Raw genomic sequence first — 23,444 nt, forward strand, 5'->3', positions numbered from 1 at the left:
CGGTAGATTAACGTGTCTCCACGTAAATACGTTTCAAAACAACCAATAGGGTCAAACCAAAGTAAACTGACATAATTCCTGCAATGTCATTCATACATCACGCTTAAAGAGCATAGCCTCAAATTGTAACAAATTTGCACATACATGAAGTACTTCAAGAACTAATACACTTGGAAGGAAACACATAAAGCACTTATATCCTACCAGAAATTACAGCAGAAGAAAAAAAAATGGTTCAAATGGCTCTAAGCACTATGGGACTTAACATCTGAGATCATCATTCCCCTAGAACTTAGAACCTAACTAACCTATGGACATCAAACACATCCATATCCGAGGCAGGATTCGAACCTGCGACCGTAGCAGCACCGCGATTCCAGACTGAAGCGCCTAGAACCGCTCGGCCACTCTGGCCGGCTTTTTTCAGCATCCTTCACCTGCGTATTGTGAACATGCTTCCGCCTCTGGTAGAAGATAGCAAATTAACCAGAAGCGGCGAAGTATTTCGTATTGATGTTTACTTGATATTTACCCATGTGTCCACTCGTCAGGGATGTTGTGTCATGAAGGGCCTGTGAAGTCTCAACTACGACCGAACAAGGAGCAAACTTGTGACTGATGTGTCACGCTAGTACATAACTGCTTACTGTCTCTGTAGTAACTCATCTGGGCAGAGCAGACAATACGCGAGTCGTGCGGAAAGAGTGCAGCGTAGTAAACACATTTAAAATATGGAGTTTCAGTCTTCGATCGCTATTCTTTATTTTCAATTACCGGTTTCGGGCTAGCTGCCCATCTTCAGATCATATGTTGTAGTTACAGAGTAACTTGTCCGTACAGAACACACTGTTCACTGTCATAAGTAAAGTAAATTTCAAATTTTATTGAAATTTACTTTACTTATGACAGTGAACAGTGTGTTCTGTACAGACAAGTTACTCTGTAACTACAACATATGATCTGAAGATGGGCTGCTAGCCCGAAACCGGTAATTGAAAATAAAGAATAGCGATCGAAGACTGAAACTCCATATTTTACTTATTGAACGATCGCGGAATTCCCAGTGAGACAACTATGTCTAGTTTTAGTAAACACATTTGATGAGATTAAGCGTGACCAGACTATCGGCAGAGTATAGGTTGATCTGCAAGTTTAATGTCACACATAGCACAGCAATAAAAACCGGCATTTTCCAATTTAGTTACATCTTCACAGCGTTCTTTATTTTAAGGGCTGATTCTGGACCTGGCAATAAAATTCAGCCGGCTGCGGTGGCCGAGCGGTTCTATGCGCTTGAGTCCGGATCCGCGATGCTGCTACGGTCGCAGGTTCGAATCGTGCCTCGGGCATGGATGTGTGTGCTGTCCTTAGGTTAGTTAGGTTTAAGTAGTTCTAAATTCTAGGGGAGTGATGACCTCAGAAGTTAAGTCCCATTGTGCTCAGAGCCATTTGAACCGTTTGAACTGTTGCCGGCACAGGAGAAGCAGCTAAGTTAGAGAACTATTGTGAAACGTGTGAAAGCCATAAATATCTTGTGCCAAACCTAGTCAGTTCCCAATAGCTCTTCTAGCCTGTTTAACCACCGCCAGTGGTAAGTTCCCAAGTACAAAGACAAATTAATCGACTTGTTATGCCGGTAGGCCGTGTGCCCGTGCCCACCCTCCTCCCACCCCACCCGCAGCCAAAGGCCGCCGACGGCCCGGCGTCCCCACCTGCTACCTGCCCGCTGCCGCGGCGGAAAGTTGCGCGTCTTCTCGCGGGCCTCCCCCTCCAAGCCGTGGGGCGCCGCGTATAAAACCGCCGTCCTGCCAGACGCCGCCGTAGTTGTCCGCAAGGCCCGGTCTGCAGAACCGGCCGACGCTCACCGCCGCCGCGACGCGCCGCCGACATGAAGCCGTCGACGCTGCTGGTCAGTGGCCCGTCTCGCGCGCACTATGCGTACCGCCTAGCACCACACGGCGCATTAAGAGGTCGCCTCTGCGCGTCTCCCAGCTGTTGAGAACAAGTCTGTCTGTCTGCCTCTCTGTCTCTCTCTCTCTCTCTATCTCTCTGCAGTTAACCATCCACTTCCAGTCTACAGCTAAGTCATTGCATGATCAACATCATTACGGCTTTACATCTCATCACTGCGTAGACCGTCGGCAGAAGGAAGGAAGATCAGGATAAACCTTCCATCAAAAACGTGGTCGTTAGAGACAGAGACACAGAACTCGGGTTGAGAAATGGACCATGTCCTCATGAGCCTTAAGTGATTTATGGAGCCGGCCGAAGTGGCCGTGCGGTTAAAGGCGCTGCAGTCTGGAATCGCAAGACCGCTACGGTCGCAGGTTCGAATCCTGCCTCGGGCATGGATGTTTGTGATGTCCTTAGGTTAGTTAGGTTTAAGTAGTTCTAAGTTCTAGGGGACTAATGACCTCAGCAGTTGAGTCCCATAGTGCTCAGAGCCATTTGAACCATTTGATTTATGGAGACCAGGAAAATCCTAAATAAGGGTGACTGAGCTGTATTCCTCCCAAATGCGAGGTCATTGTAGGCTCAGTCAGAGGTAATGTAGGTGGCAGACTTCGGTTCATTAGTAGCATAGTGCGAAATCATAATCAGTCTACAAAAGAGATTGTTTACAAAAACACACCTGCAGCCCATCTAAGAGTATTGCTCAAGTGTGTTAGGCCCTTACGAAATACGACTAACTGGGGATATTAAACCTATACCAAGAATGGTTGTACGATTTGATCAGGTTTGTTTGGGCTTAGGGGGAGCAGATAAGCTGAGAAGTCTGAACTGGTAGACGCTTGAAGACAGGTGCAAACTATTCCGCAGCTGCTTGTTTACAAAGATTCAAGAACCTGTTTGAAGCGTTGAATCTAGGAATATACTACATAACGTAACGTATCGCTCCCGTAGGGATCGTGAACGCTAGATTAGAACGAAAAGTTTATCAGACTAAGGCGCTGCAATCATGGACTGTGCGGCTGGTCCCGGCGGAGGTTCGAGTCCTCCCTTGGGCATGGGGGTGTGTGTGTTTGTCCTTAGAATAATTTAGGTTACGTAGTGTGTAAGTTTAGGGACTGATGACCTTAGCAGTTAAGTCTCATAAGATTTCACACACATTTGAACATTTTTGAGTTTATCCGAGCTCTATACGCGTATGGAAAGGGAAGAAGTCGTGATAACTGATACAATAGAAATTATCCCCTGCCGTGCCCTTCACAGTGGTTTGCGTAGATATAGATGTAGGTGTACCAATGCGCCTCGCTGGTCGGTAGGTAAATGGAGGAAAGAAAAGAACTTCACTTGGTTCAGAGTTAGACGTCCTGTAAGTGACGAGGTCGACAGAGACTACCTGGTAAACTTACTGATGGCAGGTGAGGCATTCATGTCCCCCTAAAGGGGACATCTCGAAGTTCGCACCAAGTAATTTGAAGAAAATCATGAAATAATAAATCAAAATGCCTAGACAGACACTTACCTGTTTCTTTCGAAGACGAAACGAAAGAAGGAAGTTTACAGTGTGCTACACCGTCAACTTCTATCATTACAGGCGTAGACTGTATCAACTCGACATTTATGGAGATAGATACTGGTCTTGGCCTTCTGCGAAAGATCTTGATTTGCCGGCGAAGATCTAGAGAAAGGCTGATCAAATGCTAAATCAGCATTGCCGTAAGGCGCTCTTCATTCCAGTCCTGCCGAACGCGGGTTCAGGTTCCAGTGTACTGTGCACGACGTTCGTTGTTGGACATCGAGTCAGAAATCTAAGCCATCACAGGTGTAGCACTTGTTCACATTGATTACGTTTCGGCGAATGGAAGCATCTGCTGTCTCTCCCTTACAGTTACGTTCTCCACGATCGTGCGGATAGGCAAATGGAAATCCTCGTAATCTAAATCAGGAAGACGGAGTGAAGATTCATGCCGTACTCCATTATGCCCTTTATTTTCGGATACAAAATAGTATCACGATTATGGCGTGGGAGGATCCGGAAGCGGGATTATGTTAGTAATGATTGTTTCTTCTCTCCATCAGTCAGACTGGTACATATAGTCAAGTGAATACGTTAGGTCATCAGAATTATACTCGTCCAGTGACACTCTATTAAATATGCACTTTATATAATAGTGAGAACAGAAAAATTCCATCTTTTAAATCTAACTTCGCTGCCCGGGTTTAAATGTCCTCTTACAGGCGTGACTCATGTATCTAGATTTCACCGAGTGAAAAATTTTGCAGGAGTATCGGAGGTGACAAGATTAACACGTGGAGATAATAAACGAACAGCACATTATGTTCCTCGCACTTAACAGCTGTCTGCATTTTTGCCTGGCAGTCGATGGAGTGTATGTGTACTCACTGTGTTCCAATGTGCGCCTTTAAAGTTACGTAAGACAATTAGATATGTTGAGTCATAATATTGCCACAATTCTGTGAGAGTTGTTACGAAGACTGTTGACGAATTTTCAGGCTGACCTTATGTTGTTCACAACAATGAAACCGATTGTAGGGTGACAAGCGTATTTTAAATACAGTTGTGGTAGTTTTTATGAACCCTGACGAAATGAATACCGCTGCCCCAGCGTTTGAATCCTATTCCCGCCGAATTCAAGTCTAAAACATTTAACCGTTGCAACACTTCGCCTTGTTGTTCTTTCGTAAATGAATTTTATTCAGATTGGTTCAAATGGCTCTAAGCACTATGGGACTTAACATCTGAGGTCATCAGTCCCCTAGACTTAGAACTACGTAAACCTAACTAACCTACGAACATCACACACATCCATACCCGAGGCAGGATTCGAACCTGCAACCGTAGCACCAGAGCGGTTCCGGACTGAATCGCCTACAAACGCTCGGTCACAGCGGCCGGCTGAACATTATTTCCAGGTCGAGAATCTGCCCTTAAGTCTACGAAAATAAAGAACGCTGTGAAGATATAAGTAAATAGGCAATTGCCGGTTTTTATTGCGGTGCCTATTCAGCACGGTGACAATCAGATAAAGCAAGCGTAGCAAGAAGTACATCATTCTGATGATAACTCTAGCAGTCGTTTGCATTTGCATGTGAGGGAAGTAGGACATATGTGCTAACGTTTATCTTACGCGTGCTTAGCCCGTTCACAGGGAGCTAAGGAAGGCCCAGAGAGTGAGGAGAGTTGTCCTTTGTTTCAATGTCGCCAACGAGTAAAACAAGATAGGTTAGGGCGAGGGCAGGGGCTGAAAGAATAACGAGACTTATAACTCTACCGTAACTGTATGGAAATTGAAATGTTAATCGACTAAGAAGATCATAAACGGAATCGTTAGCACTGAATCAATTTACTTGCACACAAACCACGAGCAGATTGGCCGGTGTATTTATTAACCGGTCCTTAATTAGCGCAACAGATCGCAGTCGGCGTGCCCCGGCATTACGCTTACGTCACGCTGTCAGCGGACCTGCTGTGCGATGGCGCTGCAGGAGGCTGGCGTATCGCTGCATCTCCCAGCGGAAGCCGAGTGCCTTAATGAGCATACGACTCGGACTGAACCTGCCCGCCAAGTACCGCGTGGCTCACGCTCATTCTCACGGACGCCCCAGTTAGACAGCGCGACAGTACGAACACCACCGTGTACTCTCAACTAAGGTTCAAAAAATGGTTCAGATGGCTCTGAGCGCTATGGGACTTAAGATCTGAGGTCATCAGTCCCTTAGAACTTAGAACTACTTAAACCTAACTGACCTAAGGACATCACGCACATCCATGCCCGAGGCAGAATTCGAACCTGCGACCGTAGCAGTCGCGCGGTTCAAGACTGAAGTGCTTAGAACCGATCGGCCACAACGACCGGCTCAACTAAGGAAATTTCGTATGTATGCTTAGATGTACGTAGAAGACGAGGTAATGTTATAGCGTTATAGAGGCGTATAAACGTATGCAAAGTGCCGCACATACCAAACTATTTATCGAAATCATAATAATGTGTATGAGTGCACCACACTTATCCAGAAGGAGGCGAGTATGAATCGGTGATCACACTCCTATTTCTAACTGGATTCAGGCATAAAATAAATAAATATGAGTAATTATAGAGGCAATTGGTACTATATCCACTTTACGCTGGCAATTATTTAAAGTTTCCACTGCCCACTTTTCTGTTTCCGATATATCGTACATATGTATAAAACACAGTACAAAATGTAGAAACTTCTTCTCTGAGTCTGTTGCAGACATCTTTCTGTACTGGGAGCGTGGATTGTTATTTTGAAATGCAGTGAAGCTTGCAGTTTACCAAAACTGTGTGTAAAGATTTCATTTGCATGTACACAGCACCAGCAGCTATTGTAATGGTTGCGATAAAGAGAAAATTCCGATGTTACATAAGTACATCGCATACGATAATTCTCTATAGTCAGATACGGTAGTCGAATATTTACATTATAAGCGGTACTAAGATGGATAGGGTGTGTACAGGGTGTCCCAAAAAAGCACCGACAAGCTTTAGGGACAATTTCCCTTCACAAAAGCAAGAGAAAGAAGTCTAGTAAACATGGGCTCTAAAATGCAGAGTTTAACAGCTATTAGGACTTGTTCATCTTCCGTACTATAAAACAGATCTCTTCTATTGCAAGGACTTTGGTTTCCTCGTTTTGGGAGGAGGTAGTACAGACCAAACCAAGAAGAAATTTGCAGTAAACATGGGGTCAATAGACATTTTTTTCTTGTTTTGGTGTAAGGAACCGGTCCCTAAAGTTCGTCTTTTGCCATTTCTAGAACCTGGAACCATTTTTCCGGGATTGTTCAGCGAATATATCAACACCTACATATATGTCACATAATGGCTGCGATCGACAAGACTTGAGCTGTTCCATAGAGTTAGTGGCAGATGATTTCCCAGCTCGTAATCCACCTGTAGACGAAGACGTCACGTATTCTACTTTACCCCGTTATGTACAAATCCTAAGTTTTCCATACAGAATTGGGATTGTCCTTCATCTGATAGGAAAGTTTTTATCATGCTCCCTTACAATATCGCACCTGCATTGTCATCATATATATAACTATTTTTTTGCAATTTTAAGCTTACTTCTTTGAGTTACCACGATAGGTGCCGTTTTCGGACCCACAGGGATTTGTGTATGACATAAACGTTGTGCTCTGTCTTTACAGGATGTACATACCCCACGATTAGCTGTCAAACGAGTTATTTATTAACAAAATATAGAATATTTGGATGAAAACGGACGTTGGTGACTTTATGCAAAGTACGTTTCCTGATGGCATATATAATACTGCATTGTCACTTGATGATAGGTGTCAGGCATACCAAGATTTATGTCACAACTAAATGTTATATAAAGCTGTAAATAGTTATGTTGTCTCTAGCGCGTATTTGATGTAATGACATAAGGAGAAGAAGAGAACGACAATAGTAGTCATTTGTCCCCTAGGGCCACAACTAAACAGAACAGAACTGAAATGACAAAGAGTTATACCGATCCGTATGATATTCTAGACCGAACATATTCTAGACCAAGCACTAAATTGTGGTAGATGTTCAAATGGTTCAAATGGCTCTGAGCACTATGCGACTGAACTTCTGAGGTCATCAGTCGCCTAGAACTTAGAACTAATTAAACCTAACTAACCTAAGGACATCACACACAGCCATGCCCAAGGCAGGATTCGAACCTGCGACCGTAGCGGTCGCTCGGCTCCAGACTGTAGCGCCTAGAACCGCACGGCCACTCCGGCCGGCGGTAGATGTTCACTTATGTTTAAAGTTAGGATATTGGAAATTATAGTAGTCTTCCTTATAGTGATTTCAAAAAGGTCACAGACGCATACAATACACAGAGCCCAAGTCTTCAGGAAATCACTTAGAATTTTGTCAGGAGACTGCGCAAAGCGTTATAAGATTAAACGACAATTTGAGACAGGTTCATTAAAGGTAGTTTCCCAACTCCTATGACCTAAAGTACTGTCAAAGCTACGCTGTTGATAGCCGTGAAAGAGTAGTAAGTCATCAATCTATCGATTGGTTTGATGCTGCCCTCCATATTTTCTTATACGGGTTAATCTTTCCATCTTGACATAACCATTGCACTCAGGGTGCACTACAAGCTGTTTGGCACATCTTGTTTTAGTCTACTCTATTAATTTCCCCTGTACCGTTCCGTCGAGCACCAGGTTAACTACCTCTGGATGACGTAGCATACTATGTTCCTTCTTCTGGTACGTGACTTCTGTATTCTGCCCTCATGTATTCTATTTAGTACTTCTTCATTTACTACTTTCCGCCCCTGTCAGTGATCAGCGCAACGGAATGTCATACGTAACAGCCCAGGTTCGATTCCCGGCTGGGTCGGAGATTTTCTCCGCTCAGGGACTGGGTGTTGCGTTGTCCTTATCATCATCATTTCATCCCCATCGACACGCCAGTCGCCGACGTGGCGTCGACTCGAAACACTTGCACCAGGCGAACGGTCTATCCGACGGTAGGCCCTAGCCACACGGCATTTACATTTGCTACTACATCTGCCTACTTACATTTCCGACGGTCCAGGTTTCTCTTCCTTATAAAGCTGTTCTCCGGTCACACACTTTCGAGAATCTATCCCTTTGCAATAACAGAGCTCAAATTGCCGAATACGGCTCCTGGCTATTTACCCAGAGACGGACAGCATTTCGAAAGCGCGACAGGTGCCAGACGGCAATGTTTAAAATGTACGATCGTCATGCGGCGGAGAAATCAAACAGCCTCCACTCTTGCGGCAAGGACAAGGGTCGCACGCCACGCGTGAGAGCTGCAGGCGCTCGTCTGGAGGACGTCTGCTTTCTCCGAAGGACGCGGGGTCAGAGCCAGCAGAGGTGCCCGCTGCTGCCGATGGGCACGCGTAAGCGGCTGCGTCCCGATAGCCGAGAGATGTTAACTACCCGCAGGCGGCTGTAAGGAAAACAGTGTGACTAAGCGTTAGCGATGACGTTCATAACGCTCAGACCTTGGCCGTGACACTCATTCCACGATCGACGACCTTTTCTCCAGCTGTTTATGGTTTGACGTTCATTACTGAAGATATTCTAAGGTTGAAAGGGCTCTAAGCACTATGGAACTTAACATCTGAGGTCATCAGTCCACTAGACTTACAACTACTTAAACCTAACTACATCTACAACTACATACATACTCCGCAATCCACCATACGGTGCGTGGCGGAGGGTACCTCGTACCACAACTAGCATCTTCTCTCCCTGTTCCACTCCCGAACAGAACGAGGGAAAAATGACTGCCTTTATGCCTCCGTACGAGCCCTAATCTCTCTTACCTTATCTTTGTGGTCTTTCCACGAAATGTAAGTGGGGGGCAGTAAAATTGTACTGCTGTCAGTCTCAAATGCTGGATCTCCAAATTTCCTCAGTCGCGGTTCAGGAAAAGAACGCTTCCTTTCCTCTAGAGACTCCCACCCGAGTTCCTGAAGCATTTCCGTAAGACTCGCGTGATGATCAAACCTACCAGTAACAATTCTAGCAGCCCGCCTATGAATTGCTTCTATGTTCTCCCTCAATCAACTAACCTAAGGACATCACATACATCCATGCCCGAGGCAGGTTGCGAACCTGCGACAGTAGCAGCAGCGCGGTTCCGGACTGAAGCGCCTGAACCGCTCGGCCACAGCGGCCGGCGATATTATAAGGAGTAAGAACAATGCATAAATCTTCCTGCTACATGATGGTTAGTATTAATATTTCCTTCGAGTGTTTCTATAACCTCTTGTACATATACGTCCTGTACGTATACATGTACATATACATATACGTACATATACAGATGGCGGTAGTATCGCTTACTCAGGGTACGAAATGGCAATGCACTGGCGAAGCTTCATTGGTACTCAGGTGGTTCGCGAGGTTCCAACTTGTTTACGGCCGGACGACGGGAGTTAACGGACTTTGAACGCGGAATGGTCGTTGGAGCTAGACGCATGGGACATTCCATTTCTGAAATCGTTAGGGAGTTCAGTATTTCGAGATCCACAGGGTCTAGGGTGTACCGAGAATACCAAATTTCAGGGGTTACCTCTCACCACTGACTACGAAGTGGCCGAAGGTCTTTCAATAACGACCGATGGTAGCAGCGTTCGCGTAGAGTTGTCAATGCTAAATGACAAGCAAAACTACATAAAATAACCGCACAAACTATTGTGGGGCGAACGACAAACGTATCCGTTAGGACAGTGCGGTGAAATTTGGCGTTAATGGGCAAAAACCGACGCGGGTGCCTTTTCTATCACCTGCAGCGCCTCCCCTCGGGTCTTTACCATGTCGGTTGTACCACAGACGACTGGAAACCCGTGGCCTGGTGAGTTGGTACAAGCTAATGATAGGGCCTGAGTGTGGCTCAGACCCCATGAAGCCATGGACCCAAGCCACTGCGCAAGCTGCTGGTGTCTCCAAATGCTGTGGACTGTGTTTACATGCAATGGACTGGTTCCTCTGGTCCAACTAAACCGATCATTTACTGGAAATGGTTCTTTTCGGCTACCTGTAGGCCATCTGCAGCTGTTGATTAACTTCACACCAGCAAACAACGATGGACTTTTTTATGGATGAGAATCCACCATGTCAGAACATTCTGGCGAATTGGAGCGAATGGTCTGGCTAGCCAGATAGCGTGACAAGAATGCCATCTAACGTTAGGAGGATATAATCGAGAGGTCAGTTCGGGCACAAAATCCTGCACCGGAAACAGTTTCACAGTTATGGACTGCTATAAAGGCAGCAAGGTTCAATATTTCTGCAGGGGACTTCCGAGTTGTTGAGCCCATGCCTCGTCGAGTTGTTGCACTACGCCTGGCGAAGAAGGTCCAACACATATCCCGTGGCTTTCGTCACCTCATTGTATAAACAATATGCAAAAGACCTTATAGCTTTCTAGCCGCAGGTTTTCGTTGGTCTCTGAAACAACTAAGTTTTCCAAGTGCCGTCGGACAGACAACTCTTTTGCAGATGGACAGTCTTGTTTATAGGAATAACCATGGACTCGAAATGGTTCAAATGGCTCTGAGCACTATGGGACTCAACATCTTAGGTCATAAGTCCCCTAGAACTTAGAACTACGTAAACCTAACTAACCTAAGAACATCACACACACCCATGCCCGAGGCAGGATTCGAACCTGCGACCGTAGCAGTCCCGCGGTTCCGAGACTGCAGCGCCAGAACCGCTAGACGACCGCGGCCGGCAACCATGGACTCGGCTAAGTCCGTACTTACGAATGTAAGCTCACTCTGTGCGTCCAAAAGATTCGAAAGAAAGAAGCCAGTGGCGCCGGACAACCTTTGTGAATGTACTAATAATTCCTTACCAGACACAAGCAGAACATCGCTCCAGACGAGCTGCACTGGTCAGACACGAATGTAACTGTAGGCCTAACATTTGGGATTATTACAGGGCCATATCTGCTGCGTGAGGCTATTTGTGTAACGTCAGAACACTCACGCAAATTGCAGGAAAACTTGTACAAAATCTACGCTTTCCTCGTGACTTGGCAGTCGAGTCTGAACATTAGACAACGCATTGCTCATAAATGGGCGGAAAGGCCAATTATTTTTCGATTACATGGTTGGCGATCTGTCACTGGGAGTACAAATAAAAACTACAGATGCATAAAATTGGTTTAAGAATTGAGACAGGCGTAACCTATGGAGGTCAATTTGGTTTTCCACATTATCAGGCAAGCACTGCGTCACGAACCAGGAAAATGATGTGGACTGGATTGATATTTTGGTCACACTGTTAGTAAAAGTTGCGCACTAGAGAATTCTGCGCACGAAGACTCTCGGTGGAGCTACAGCAGTACGTAACATATTCTTCGTGATCAATGCACTTCCTACGAGTCAGGCAAATTTATGTTCAGACATATTCCCTGGGAAATATGCTTTGTTACGCTGTTACGCACGGATGAGACGAGATTTTACACCTGTCGGCTTCTGAGCTTTCTCCGAGTTGAAATATGAAACCTATCTTCTTAGCAGCCCTGCGGACAGCTCGTTTAGCTTATAGTTACGAAATAGTCGCGTGATAAACCTTCGCTTCACTTTAAGAAATGGCTTGAAATTTAACATGTGGTGTCAGTCTCTGATCTATATTATGATGAATGTTGTTACTGTACAGATAAAAGGAGAGCTAAGTATCGTTGTTTCCTCAATTTCGTCTAAGTTCTGTAAAATGAAAGAAAAGAAAAAAAAACCATTTTAACTAAGGTGCATCGCATGTAATGATGGTGACTTTAGGTGAGCTGCATTAGCTAAATCTATAAAATCTGTGTCTGTTTGTGCTACATGCATCGTAATACACCAATTTCTGTATTCGCTCTAGAGCGAAGACTCTTCCATGTATGGTGTATGCTTCTTCCTTCTCTTGCGTTATTATCTGACATTTATTTCCTGTATGTAAGCGCCCCTATAGCAACAGAATTTATAAACCTATACTTCTGTATACTTTGTGCTTCCGCTGAAAAATGCTGAAATGTACTTGTTTCTTTCGTTCATTATTTATTTACTTCATTTTTTCGTTCTTTCTGTTTTTATTTCGCTATTTGTCGCTTTCAACTGCTCTGATCCAAAATGTGTTTCTTTATGTCACATGTGATAGCTGCAGTGTTTCCTTGGACAGTGTTCGTAATATGCAAATGTTTGTCCACTTCTACTGCTTCCTGCCCTCCCCCCCTCCCCTCCCTCCGGTGTTTCATATCGACTACATCTCAAAGTTTGGATGCATGTCCTATCAACCTGTCATTCCTTCAGATACACTAATTTTTCCGATTATCACAGCAAACCAAATCTAATTCTTCAGTTCCGTAACTTACTTCCTATATCAATATTTAGGAAATAACCCACTATCAGAATGGATTTTTCGTAACGTACTGCTGTGTACACCGTCATCATTCAGTTACAGTTGCACACAGAACCTAAATGCGAAAACATAACTTCACCTCAACTGGTAAGACAGCCTGGATTCAAATCCTGTTGTGACAGAGACTTTCAATCAGATGACTGAATTCTTATGTTCTTCTCTCTTGAGCCGATATTTTGAAATCATTACCAGCTTTATTTCCACACCATGAATTGTGAACTGTAATTTAATAATTAATTACAATTAGAGAAGAACACAGCAAACAGTCGCTTATCAATCTGTATTTTATTACAGATCTAGTTATATTTCAGCTAAAGTATAGCCATCATCAGTGCATTTAACGCCCCGATGATGCATATACTGTACCTGAAATATAGCTGGCTCTGATATAAAATACGTATTGATGGATGAGCGAGTATTTCATCCCTGCTTGAAATCGTATCACAGTCGCAGGGTAGAATGATTCTGAATGGAATTCAGTCTGATAATGTTATTTATTTTTCAAGCATTTACTTTTGAAAACCGGTTATTTTCACCAACTAACCTACTCATTTCCCTTCGTATTCCTTCTGGTGCCAATGACGCAGCTTAGACGTGGCTCAGGAGAAATCCTTCTGTGTAATATGGTTCTGGTGTTTTCTTACTGGACGACACCTGTATTCCTGGAAGAGAAGGGTGGCAGAGGTGAAAGCTGCGCCAAGAACACGCAACTGCGAACGTGCGAATGATTCTTACGTGTCACGCGTAAGAGGTGCGAACGTGGCGGCAGCGTCTTTGTTGTGTCCAGCGGCGCCAAGGCAATAAATCTAAGCGAAGCAAACAGAGCAGCAGCAGCAGCGGCAGCCAAAAGCTGGCGAACAAACAGTTTACTGACGCGCCGGTCGGCGTTTCTTTTTCTTTTCTTTACAGGTGCTGTTCGCCTCGCTGTCCGTAGCTCTTCTCGCTGCACCGGTCTCCGCCAACCCCGTCCACAGCCGCGAGAAGAGGGGGTAAGCCGCTGCCACCTTCAGTTCATACCTGATAAATATTAAAAATGGAATTGTCACTCGCGAATACTTCGGTTACCAAAAAATGTCTCCTCAGTGAGTCACTGTAGTCTGATATATATTAGTTGGTGTCTGACGTGCACTGTCCAAAGTGGCATCACTGTCGTGACGTACATTCTCTGCAGGCAGCCACCTCACCACTATGCTCAGCGCGGCGATAGAAAATCACTTTGCAAAGTTCACTACAAAGATGCCCGCCTTCGTAGCTAAGGTCGCTAACGTAAACATGTGTGGTGGCGCTCGAAATTCAGGTGCACGCATTCGAATTCACAGGGTGGACAGTATTTTCACTGATAGATTTTGCCCACAATGGAAGGAGGGATGGTGACGTAAAGTTTCCGAACACCAGTTTTATATTCCGTTGTTCCGCATTAAGATCCGAGTCTCTCATGAAGTGAGTACAAGTGACACTGTTGATGGTGAACTGTGTGTGGGATGGGAAGTTTGAGGTCGGTGGTTCCCCTTGGTGCTATTTGGGAGGAATATGCTGTGTGCCGGCACCGGGTTCCGCCCTCTACCCTCTCTCATCAACAACTTGCTACACAAACATAACACGACACTATACAGGCAGCCATTACACGAACGCAAACTCACCGCATAAATCTCAGTTACCCGCAAGGTAAGGGACCAACTTGCGCTTGGGGGGAACACTCTTTCCGACAAGCGGCTGAATCCACCCCACAGGATATCCAAGTTAACAATGCCATATGACACTTGCATTTTCTACTACAAAACTAGTGTGAAAAATGAAAAAAAATGAGTTCTTAATATTAATTAGGGCTTTTTTTGGACTCACTGATACACTTTCAATTTTTCTTTGATTACAAAATACCTCGCTCGATAATGGATCCATGCAAAGTTGCGTGTTGAATTATATTTGTTATATACAAGATTCGGAAGATTTAAGTGTCAGGAAGTCGTTTCTGAAAGTATTTCTATGGAGTGTAGCCATGTATGGAAGTGAAACATGGACGATAAATAGTTTGGACAAGAAGAGAATAGAAGCTTTCGAAATGTGGTGTTACAGAAGAATGCTTAAGATTAGATGGGTAGATCACATAACTAATGAGGAGGTATTGAATAGAATTGGGGAGAAGAGGAGTTTGTGGCACAACTTGACTAGAAGAAGGGATCGGTTGGCAGGACATGTTCTGAGGCATCAAGGGATCACAAATTTAGCATTGGAGAGCAGCGTGGAGGGTAAAAATCGTTGAGGGAGACCAAGACATGAATACACTAAGTAGATTCAGAAGGATGTAGGTTGCAGTAAGTATTGGGAGATGAAGAAGCTTACACTGAATACAGTAGCATGGAGAGCTGCATCAAACCAGTCTCAGGACTGAAAACCACAACAACAACAACAACAACAACAACTTGCAAGATCTATGACGCTGTAAAGCTCTGTATCAGACAAAGATCATGTAAAAAAAGTTTGGAACCCACTAACGACGCAGATCTCTGTAGAGTGTCTTCAACGTCTCTCGTTCGACTATTTTTACTGCACATCGTAAGGCATATGAAACTAAACGTTACACCGATCTATTTCTGCAGTGGTACACTGAGGGGTGGCGGAGCCAGTACTTTACGCAGCCGAGGTACTAGTACAGTGAGAACTGACCGTTCCAAGTTCTCGTTGGTGTGGGAGCAATCTGCAAGATGCAGAACTATAATACATGTCACTATAATACCTCGCACAACACTCTTAGGATCATTTAGAACATGAACTATATCTGCAGCGCCAGAACATCAATAGCGATCGCACTCACAGCAATACAAGCGCTTGTTCTCAAGAGAAGACAGAGAAAAAAATGAATCATAATTTGTCACTATAACCAAACTATCGTCAAAGTTCCAGAAACTAGGCTCTAATGCACGGAACCTGCATCACATTTGTAGCAAAATGTTACTACTAGCGTTTTACGTAAGTGAAAGAGAGTTTACGATATCTGGCACGAGAGCAACCATAGCACGTGGAGTGTGACGTACAGCAGACGGTGAAACATCCACACCGGATCCGAAAGATATAGTTATACAGTGGTGAATCGGGAAGAAAGTTTTAACCATTAAATTTTATTGCACGCTCTCGATTTCAGGGCAGTAGCGCGTACTGGGTTTGAGTATCAAGGCACGATATCGTAAATTTGGGACAATAATTTTTGTAACTATATTGAACGACTTCGTCCGTTTACATCGTAAAGTGCCACTGTAAAACGTTAAATTCTCACCAAAGAAACACACAGTTCCTATATTTCACTACGGAAGGAATGTTACAACTCTACTTCATTTATTTTTAGACTTCTGAAGGTTACTAGTCTTCGTCGCTGCCCTGATATACTTCGCGCTTTCCCTAACTCTACTGTACAACTGTGACAGGTGTCCATTGTTGATATAGTGAAAGTGTTAATAATACTTCACAATAGCTCTAATAGAGCGAAAATTTTGAAGATTGCTGCCAAAACTCAGTTTATATTAAACATCTTGAGGCTTAAACTGCGCTTAATAATTTAACAGTGTTTGCATATATAGTTATACGGTGCGGATCTAGCCTCACCAAGCTCACTTTTAATTATTTTATTGACTTTGATTTTTACAATCATAAAGCCATCGACAATATTTGAAAAATATTTTGTTTATTCACAAATTTACGTGGTGGTTCTGTCACTGGCTAGGTTTATAGTATCTCGAAGAAACATGAGAGCATACAAATGTCACAAACCAGCCCTCGTGGCCGAAATCACTAACGGTCGCTTGTGCGATGGCAATTGAACTGGAGGTCCGCCGGTTCAATTTCCACTGCCACTATTTGACCGGCAAGGGAAGGAAAAATGGTGGCTTAAAGCTCCTGATTACCAGACTTTGCGTCAAAGTCCCCGGTGAAATACCAAACTTCTCCGTAATGTCTCATGAACTGAGGGCATGTGACACTGCTGTTCCGTCCATCGGATGGGGGCGATAAGGTTGGTGGTCCCCTTGGTGCTATGTGCCGTCACCAAGATTCACCCTCTCCCTTGTCTCCCTCTCCCATCGTCACGCAAAACAAACATTAATCTACACAGAGGCACAAAATACATATAAGTAGTATTACAAATGGAGTGTAATGGAACAAGGTGTAAATACACAAAAAAACACGTGTCGTAAACGCACCAAGTTAGTAACTATATAAAATGATAAAATGGTTGTTTTTCTCCCTGTGCAGGATCGAGTATGGCCCTCCAGTGCACCATGAAGAGCACCACGACCACCATCAGCCAGAGGGCATCTGGAAGAAGAAACTCGTCTGGAAAGAAGAATGGGTGAAAGTGTGGAAGACAGTCAGTAAACAGGTTTGGAAACCAGCGTGGAAGAAAATCCAGGTTCCCGTCTGGAAAGAAATACAGGTGCCTATTTGGAAGGAGATTCAAGTTCCCGACTGGAAGAAAATTCAGAAGCCGATATGGAAAGAGATTCAGGTGCCAATATGGAAAGAAATTCAAATTCCAGACTGGAAAAAGATAAACGTTCCAGTGTGGAAAGAAATACAGGTGCCTGTATGGAAGGAAATCCAAGTCCCAGACTGGAAGCAAATCTGGGTACCAGAACTGGTAAAAATATGGGTACCAGGAGAGAAATCTCACGGGAAGGACCCACACGGCTGGGAGTACACGTCCCACGGCTTGTGGAAGAAGAAACTCATCTGGAAGCCGATCTGGAAGAAAATCTGGCGCACAGACAAGAAGCTGATCTGGGTGCCCGAGAAGAAGCTGGAGTGGAAGATCGAGTACAAGCAGATCTGGCGTACCGAGAAGAAGCAGATCTGGGTGCCGGAGAAGAAGCTCATCTGGAAGGAGGAGCTCGTCCAGATCTGGAGGCCCGACAAGAAGCTCGTCTGGGTGCCCGACAAGAAGCTGGTCTGGAAGGACGAGTGGAAGCAGATCCAGGTGCCCGTGTGGAAGCAGATCCAGGTTCCGGCGTGGAAGAAGGTGTGGAAGCCCGTCTGGCAGAAGGTGTGGGTGCCGATCCACCACGAGGAGCACCACGGCTGGGACTGACGCTGAGCCGAGCCGAGCCGAGCCGAGCCGAGTAGAGCCGAATCCAGCCGGCCGCCGGGGCAGACAGCGGCCGCGAGCTGTGGCCCCAAGCCACGAGTACAAATCCAGTAGACGCCGGCGTCGCCGTCGTGGCGCCAGCTGTTGCTACTCTTTGTAACATATCCGCTTTGTTATTTGTTGTATCTAGTATGTTTTGTACAGTTCTTTTTGTATTATACTCCCTTTTTTATACTTTACAAGACGGCTTATTATTCTGTACGCGATGAAAGACCTCGAATGAAGGCTTCACGCTTATGTTGTCATGCTTTATACGCCGAGTACCACGGCCAAGAAAACTTCGCTAGTATCATACATCATTTTTTGGTAGTGGATCATGGACTGTGGGAAAATCGCAACAGAAGACAATCTGAGATTTGAGTTGTGCTGCAACAGATGAATGTCGAAAATTAAGTGGACTGATAAGGTAAGGAATGGACTGGTAAGGAGTAAGAAATGAGGTTTCTCGCATAACTGGCGAGGAAAGGAAGATATGGAAAACACTGACGAGAAGAAGCCACAGTATGATAGGACGTCCGTAGAGGGAGCTGTAGAGCGTAGATATTGTAGGGGAACTCAAAGATTGGATTAGACCTCTTCTCCAAGAGGAAGAGGTTGGAACAGGAGATAAATTCGTGGCGGGAAGCATAAAATCAGTCAGAAGATAGACAAGAAAAGAAAGTGTGAGCACACACATAGAACGTGCACTTCTTCAGAGTCAGATGTAGTAGTACCCCTAAGGAAGAACGGCATTACTCGACATAAAAAAACCACGTTCATCACGAAAGATATCTTCGACTAGTCAAGGATTCTAACAGGGCAGTACTATGATTAACACAGCTTTTTAAAGCACAACAGCAAGAATATTCCAAATTCTTATCTACATAAGAGAAGTAATAGCCTTAATATTCGGTGTCTAAGCATGAGGCTGTTTTTCTGGCACAACAATTACGGCCTCAGTCCTTCTCTGAAAATGTGTCTGCCTTACATGAAAGGGAAAATAAAACTGAAACAAGTTCATCATTCAGCTCTGCTGAGGAAGTATCAGTGATCACATACACCACAAGAAATATTTCCAATCTTTTTGTGCCTTTGCCACATTGTTAAATCACAAGACAATAATCTTTCTCCCCTGTCCGCAAAAAATAAGCAAAGTTACGAGTTAGAATTTAACAAGGAGTCCGCTCACTGAATTGGACTTGTATTGGAGAAGAAATCGATTGTAGCCTTGATGAATGATCCATTCCAAAATTCGTCTAAACTGGTCGGGAAAACCCATACAAAACCAATGTCAGGAATGTCTCCGCGGGTTTTCAGCCCCTTCTCTTTAACCACAGTGCAACTTTCCTCTATGAGATCCACTAATTTTTACTTATTGTAATTATAAACACCTCCCCACAAATGACTGACTGTCACTGACTTACTTGCTGCATCAACAAGTTGTTAATCAATATTAATTTGCTACTGAATTAGGGAATTTGTCTATACAAAAGGTAAAAGAGGTTTAAACAAGTAACCATCTTCAAGTTCTTCTCCGTTCTAAAAGTAGTACTGCATTTGCAGAGAGTCCGGAAAGGGAAGAAAATTGATTGAGTGATCAGTAGATCTGGAGCACATGACCCGGCAGTTTACATGTGGCGACTGAAACACAGTATTTTTCTTTATGACACTCTTCAGCACGAATATTGTACAGGTATTACGACAGTAAAACTCCACCATAGAGCACTCGAGTGTTTGGTAATTTGTTCTAAATACAAACAAATGTAATGATAACACTTATTTGTCTATGAGGAGCCTAAGTAAGCGGCAAAAAGATATTACTGACAAACGTGAATGATTACCTCGGTCTCTGGAGCACTGATATTCAAGACTGTGTGAACGAAACACAAGTCGACAATCCTTTTCCAATAAATAGTTCAATGCATGAAATTCTTCTGTGAAAGAAGTGCCGGATTCAGCGACAAGTCCATTTTAGAGATCGGTTAATGAGCATTTGCTTCTGGACTGAAGATGACAGTCGTGGACACATCACTGTATAATCAACTACACATCCTGTGGCTCAACACAAACCCAGTATAAGGTGTGTATGAGATTAATCGAACATATTTGTGATTTTTTTTCGACTTCCTCCTAGAAGAACCCAGTATATACGGGACTGGAACATGCAAAATGCATATAATAATATACAATAATATACGTCTTCTGTAAGCTTAAAGGTGACGCACAGAGAACTGGTATGTGTTAGAGATTACCATCTCGCCATCTATGAGTACTGCACTCTTAAGCCAGGCCGTACACTCTCCGTAGGTGTCAAAGCATGAAACACCAGTTCAGCATTTATGAAACTTCGAGCAGACATTCATCACATATTGAGTATTTATTCCAATCGGAATCATCATCAAATTCAGTACGAAGGCATGGTCTCTAAGGGCACGAATACAGTGTCGTAATTGTTGTAGCACAGAAACCACTGAATGTCATCTTGGGCAATTTTTGCCATGTCTGAAACACATGTTCTGTCATTTCGTGAATAGGTTTGTAAGAAAACATACATTTTCCCATAGCAGCCCAGGCACGGTCATGGATGATAATTCAGGGGACCAGGGAGACAAGACAAGGATCAGCACATCCCTCGAGGCGTTTGTGGTGTGAACTACAGCGTGAGATTTTGCATTATTATGCTTTCCATTTTTCCTTGTCAAGAAGGACTACAAAGGGCTCAATCATTTCTTTCCACATACTGATGAACTGCCATAATTTGGCCTCTCTTCAAAAATTGCCAAATCAATCCTGTTGACATATACAAATGTCCACGCACACAGCCCCAGAAGTTGGAGGTAAATAGCCTAGCATTTAGTATCCCTTCTACAATAAACAAATCAGTCCTGGTGACATATCCAATATCTCCCCACATCAAGACCCCAGTAATTGGAGATATATGGGTCTAAAAATTGACATATCTTCAACAATATCCCATCACTCCTGTTGATACACTCCTGGAAATTAAAATAAGAACATCGTGAATTCATTGTCCCAGGAAGGGGAAACTTTATTGACACATTCCTGGGGTCAGATACATCACATGATCACACTGACAGAACCACAGGCACATAGACACAGGCAACAGAGCATGCACAATGTCGGCACTAGTACAGTGTATATCCACCTTTCGCAGCAATGCAGGCTGCTATTCTCCCATGGAGACGATCGTAGAGATGCTGGATGTAGTCCTGTGGAACGGCTTGCCATGCCATTTCCACCTGGCGCCTCAGTTGGACCAGCGTTCGTGCTGGACGTGCAGACCGCGTGAGACGACGCTTCATCCAGTCCCAAACATGATCAATGGGGGACAGATCCGGAGATCTTGCTGGCCAGGGTAGTTGACTTACACCTTCTAGAGCACGTTGGGTGGCACGGGATACATGCGGACGTGCATTGTCCTGTAGGAACAGCAAGTTCCCTTGCCGGTCTAGGAATGGTAGAACGATGGGTTCGATGACGGTTTGGATGTACCGTGCACTATTCAGTGTCCCCTCGACGATCACCAGTGGTGTACGGCCAGTGTAGGAGATCGCTCCCCACACCATGATGCCGGGTGTTGGCCCTGTGTGCCTCAGTCGTATGCAGTCCTGATTGTGGCGCTCACCTGCACGGCGCCAAACACGCATACGACCATCATTGGCACCAAGGCAGAAGCGACTCTCATCGCTGAAGACGACACGTCTCCATTCGTCCCTCCATTCACGCCTGTCGCGACACCACTGGAGGCGGGCTGCACGATGTTGGGGCGTGAGCGGAAGACGGCCTAACGGTGTGCGGGACCGTAGCCCAGCTTCATGGAGACGGTTGCGAATGGTCCTCGCCGATACCCCAGGAGCAACAGTGTCCCTAATTTGGTGGGAAGTGGCGGTGCGGTCCCCTACGGCACTGCGTAGGATCCTACGGTCTTGGCGTGCATCCGTGCATCGCTGCGGTCCGGTCCCAGGTCGACGGGCACGTGCACCTTCCGCCGACCACTGGCGACAACATCGATGTACTGTGGAGACCTCACGCCCCACGTGTTGAGCAATTCGGCGGTACGTCCACCCGGCCTCCCGCATGCCCACTATACGCCCTCGCTCAAAGTCCGTCAACTGCACATACGGTTCACGTCCACGCTGTCGCGGCATGCTACCAGTGTTAAAGACTGCGATGGAGCTCCGTATGCCACGGCAAACTGGCTGACACTGACGGCGGCGGTGCACAAATGCTGCGCAGCTAGCGCCATTCGACGGCCAACACCGCGGTTCCTGGTGTGTCCGCTGTGCCGTGCGTGTGATCATTGCTTGTACAGCCCTCTCGCAGTGTCCGGAGCAAGTATGGTGGGTCTGACACACCGGTGTCAATGTGTTCTTTTTTCCATTTCCAGGAGTGTATATCGAATATATTCGCACACTGTGGTATCAGGAGTAGTATGGATCTCGAGAAGCGCCGCTTCTTGTGGCTTTCCTCCATGTGATCCACGGACACCTTTGCGCCGAAAAGAGCAGCGAAAGCAGAAGCAACACTCACCGCTCAACATCACAGAATGGCACTCTGTGCCCCAGTTCACTCTGGCTCCACGCCATGCAGGTCTCTGTGGTCTGTGGTATGTCAGCCATAAAGGGTGTAAGGCAAATGAAGATCTCGTTCTAGCTTCCACTAATCTGTTCTTGACGGTTCGTAGTCACAATCTGTCTGTAACCTCGGCTGTTATCATTTGGCTGTTTGTCAGAGTCAGTCCTACAAACCTACGATCTTCTCGCAATGTACTCCTTCTGGCAAGACCCGTGTCTTATTTTTTATTTTCTTGCCACTCTGTTGTCTTCAATACAGCTCGTCGTCACGTGCTCTGCAGTCGTTGCACTAGTCATGTGCGATCCGCCGGTATAACGTACCCAAGTCATTCCTTCTAATCTTATCAAACTCCAAAAGATGTCGACAAGCTACACGAGCACTTTCTCTGGGCACACCACGCTATGATCGGCGCTTCGAAAAACCCAGTAACATTAGACGTACACGTCACTACAAAAAGTTTCTAGACTGGAAAAAAAGAAAAGATGGCGGTTTTAATACTTGCTTCAGGCGCTCTACATAGTCTCCCCTCACTTGATTACAACACAAGGGATGTTCATACATCCTTGTTAAACTGCTAGAAAATCTCTTCTTTGGGGTGTTGTCCAACTCGCACATCTTAATATCTTGAATGTCGGTTATGCTGTCAATGCGTTGACCTTTAATGTGAATTTCTGCGCCTTGTCGTTTTGTGGTAGGTTGGTATTGATAACACGGAGTCCCCTCTCCCTTGAAGATTTTTTGCATAAAACAACTGACCGTGTTTTTAATTTCAATCAAGTAGCGACAGTTGTCCACGCGTCATGTTTTGTTCGGGATTCAAGGCGTGGTGGACAAACTTTACACACCTTT

The 23,444-nt window shown here is 45.0% G+C and overlaps 1 protein-coding gene across 1 annotated transcript; it reads left to right on the plus strand.

Moving 5' to 3' along the window:
- Window positions 1-1,834: 1,834 nt before the first annotated feature.
- LOC126187810 (uncharacterized) lies at window positions 1,835-18,176 on the plus strand. Its single transcript, XM_049929095.1, has 3 exons — window positions 1,835-1,909; window positions 13,799-13,878; window positions 17,132-18,176. Exons 1-3 carry the CDS (start codon window positions 1,889-1,891, stop codon window positions 17,961-17,963), a joined length of 933 nt encoding a protein of 310 aa, XP_049785052.1. The 5' UTR covers window positions 1,835-1,888; the 3' UTR covers window positions 17,964-18,176.
- Window positions 18,177-23,444: the final 5,268 nt, after the last annotated feature.

The sequence above is a fragment of the Schistocerca cancellata genome, chromosome 5 (genome assembly GCF_023864275.1).
Source record: "Schistocerca cancellata isolate TAMUIC-IGC-003103 chromosome 5, iqSchCanc2.1, whole genome shotgun sequence".
Taxonomy (NCBI): domain Eukaryota; kingdom Metazoa; phylum Arthropoda; class Insecta; order Orthoptera; family Acrididae; genus Schistocerca; species Schistocerca cancellata.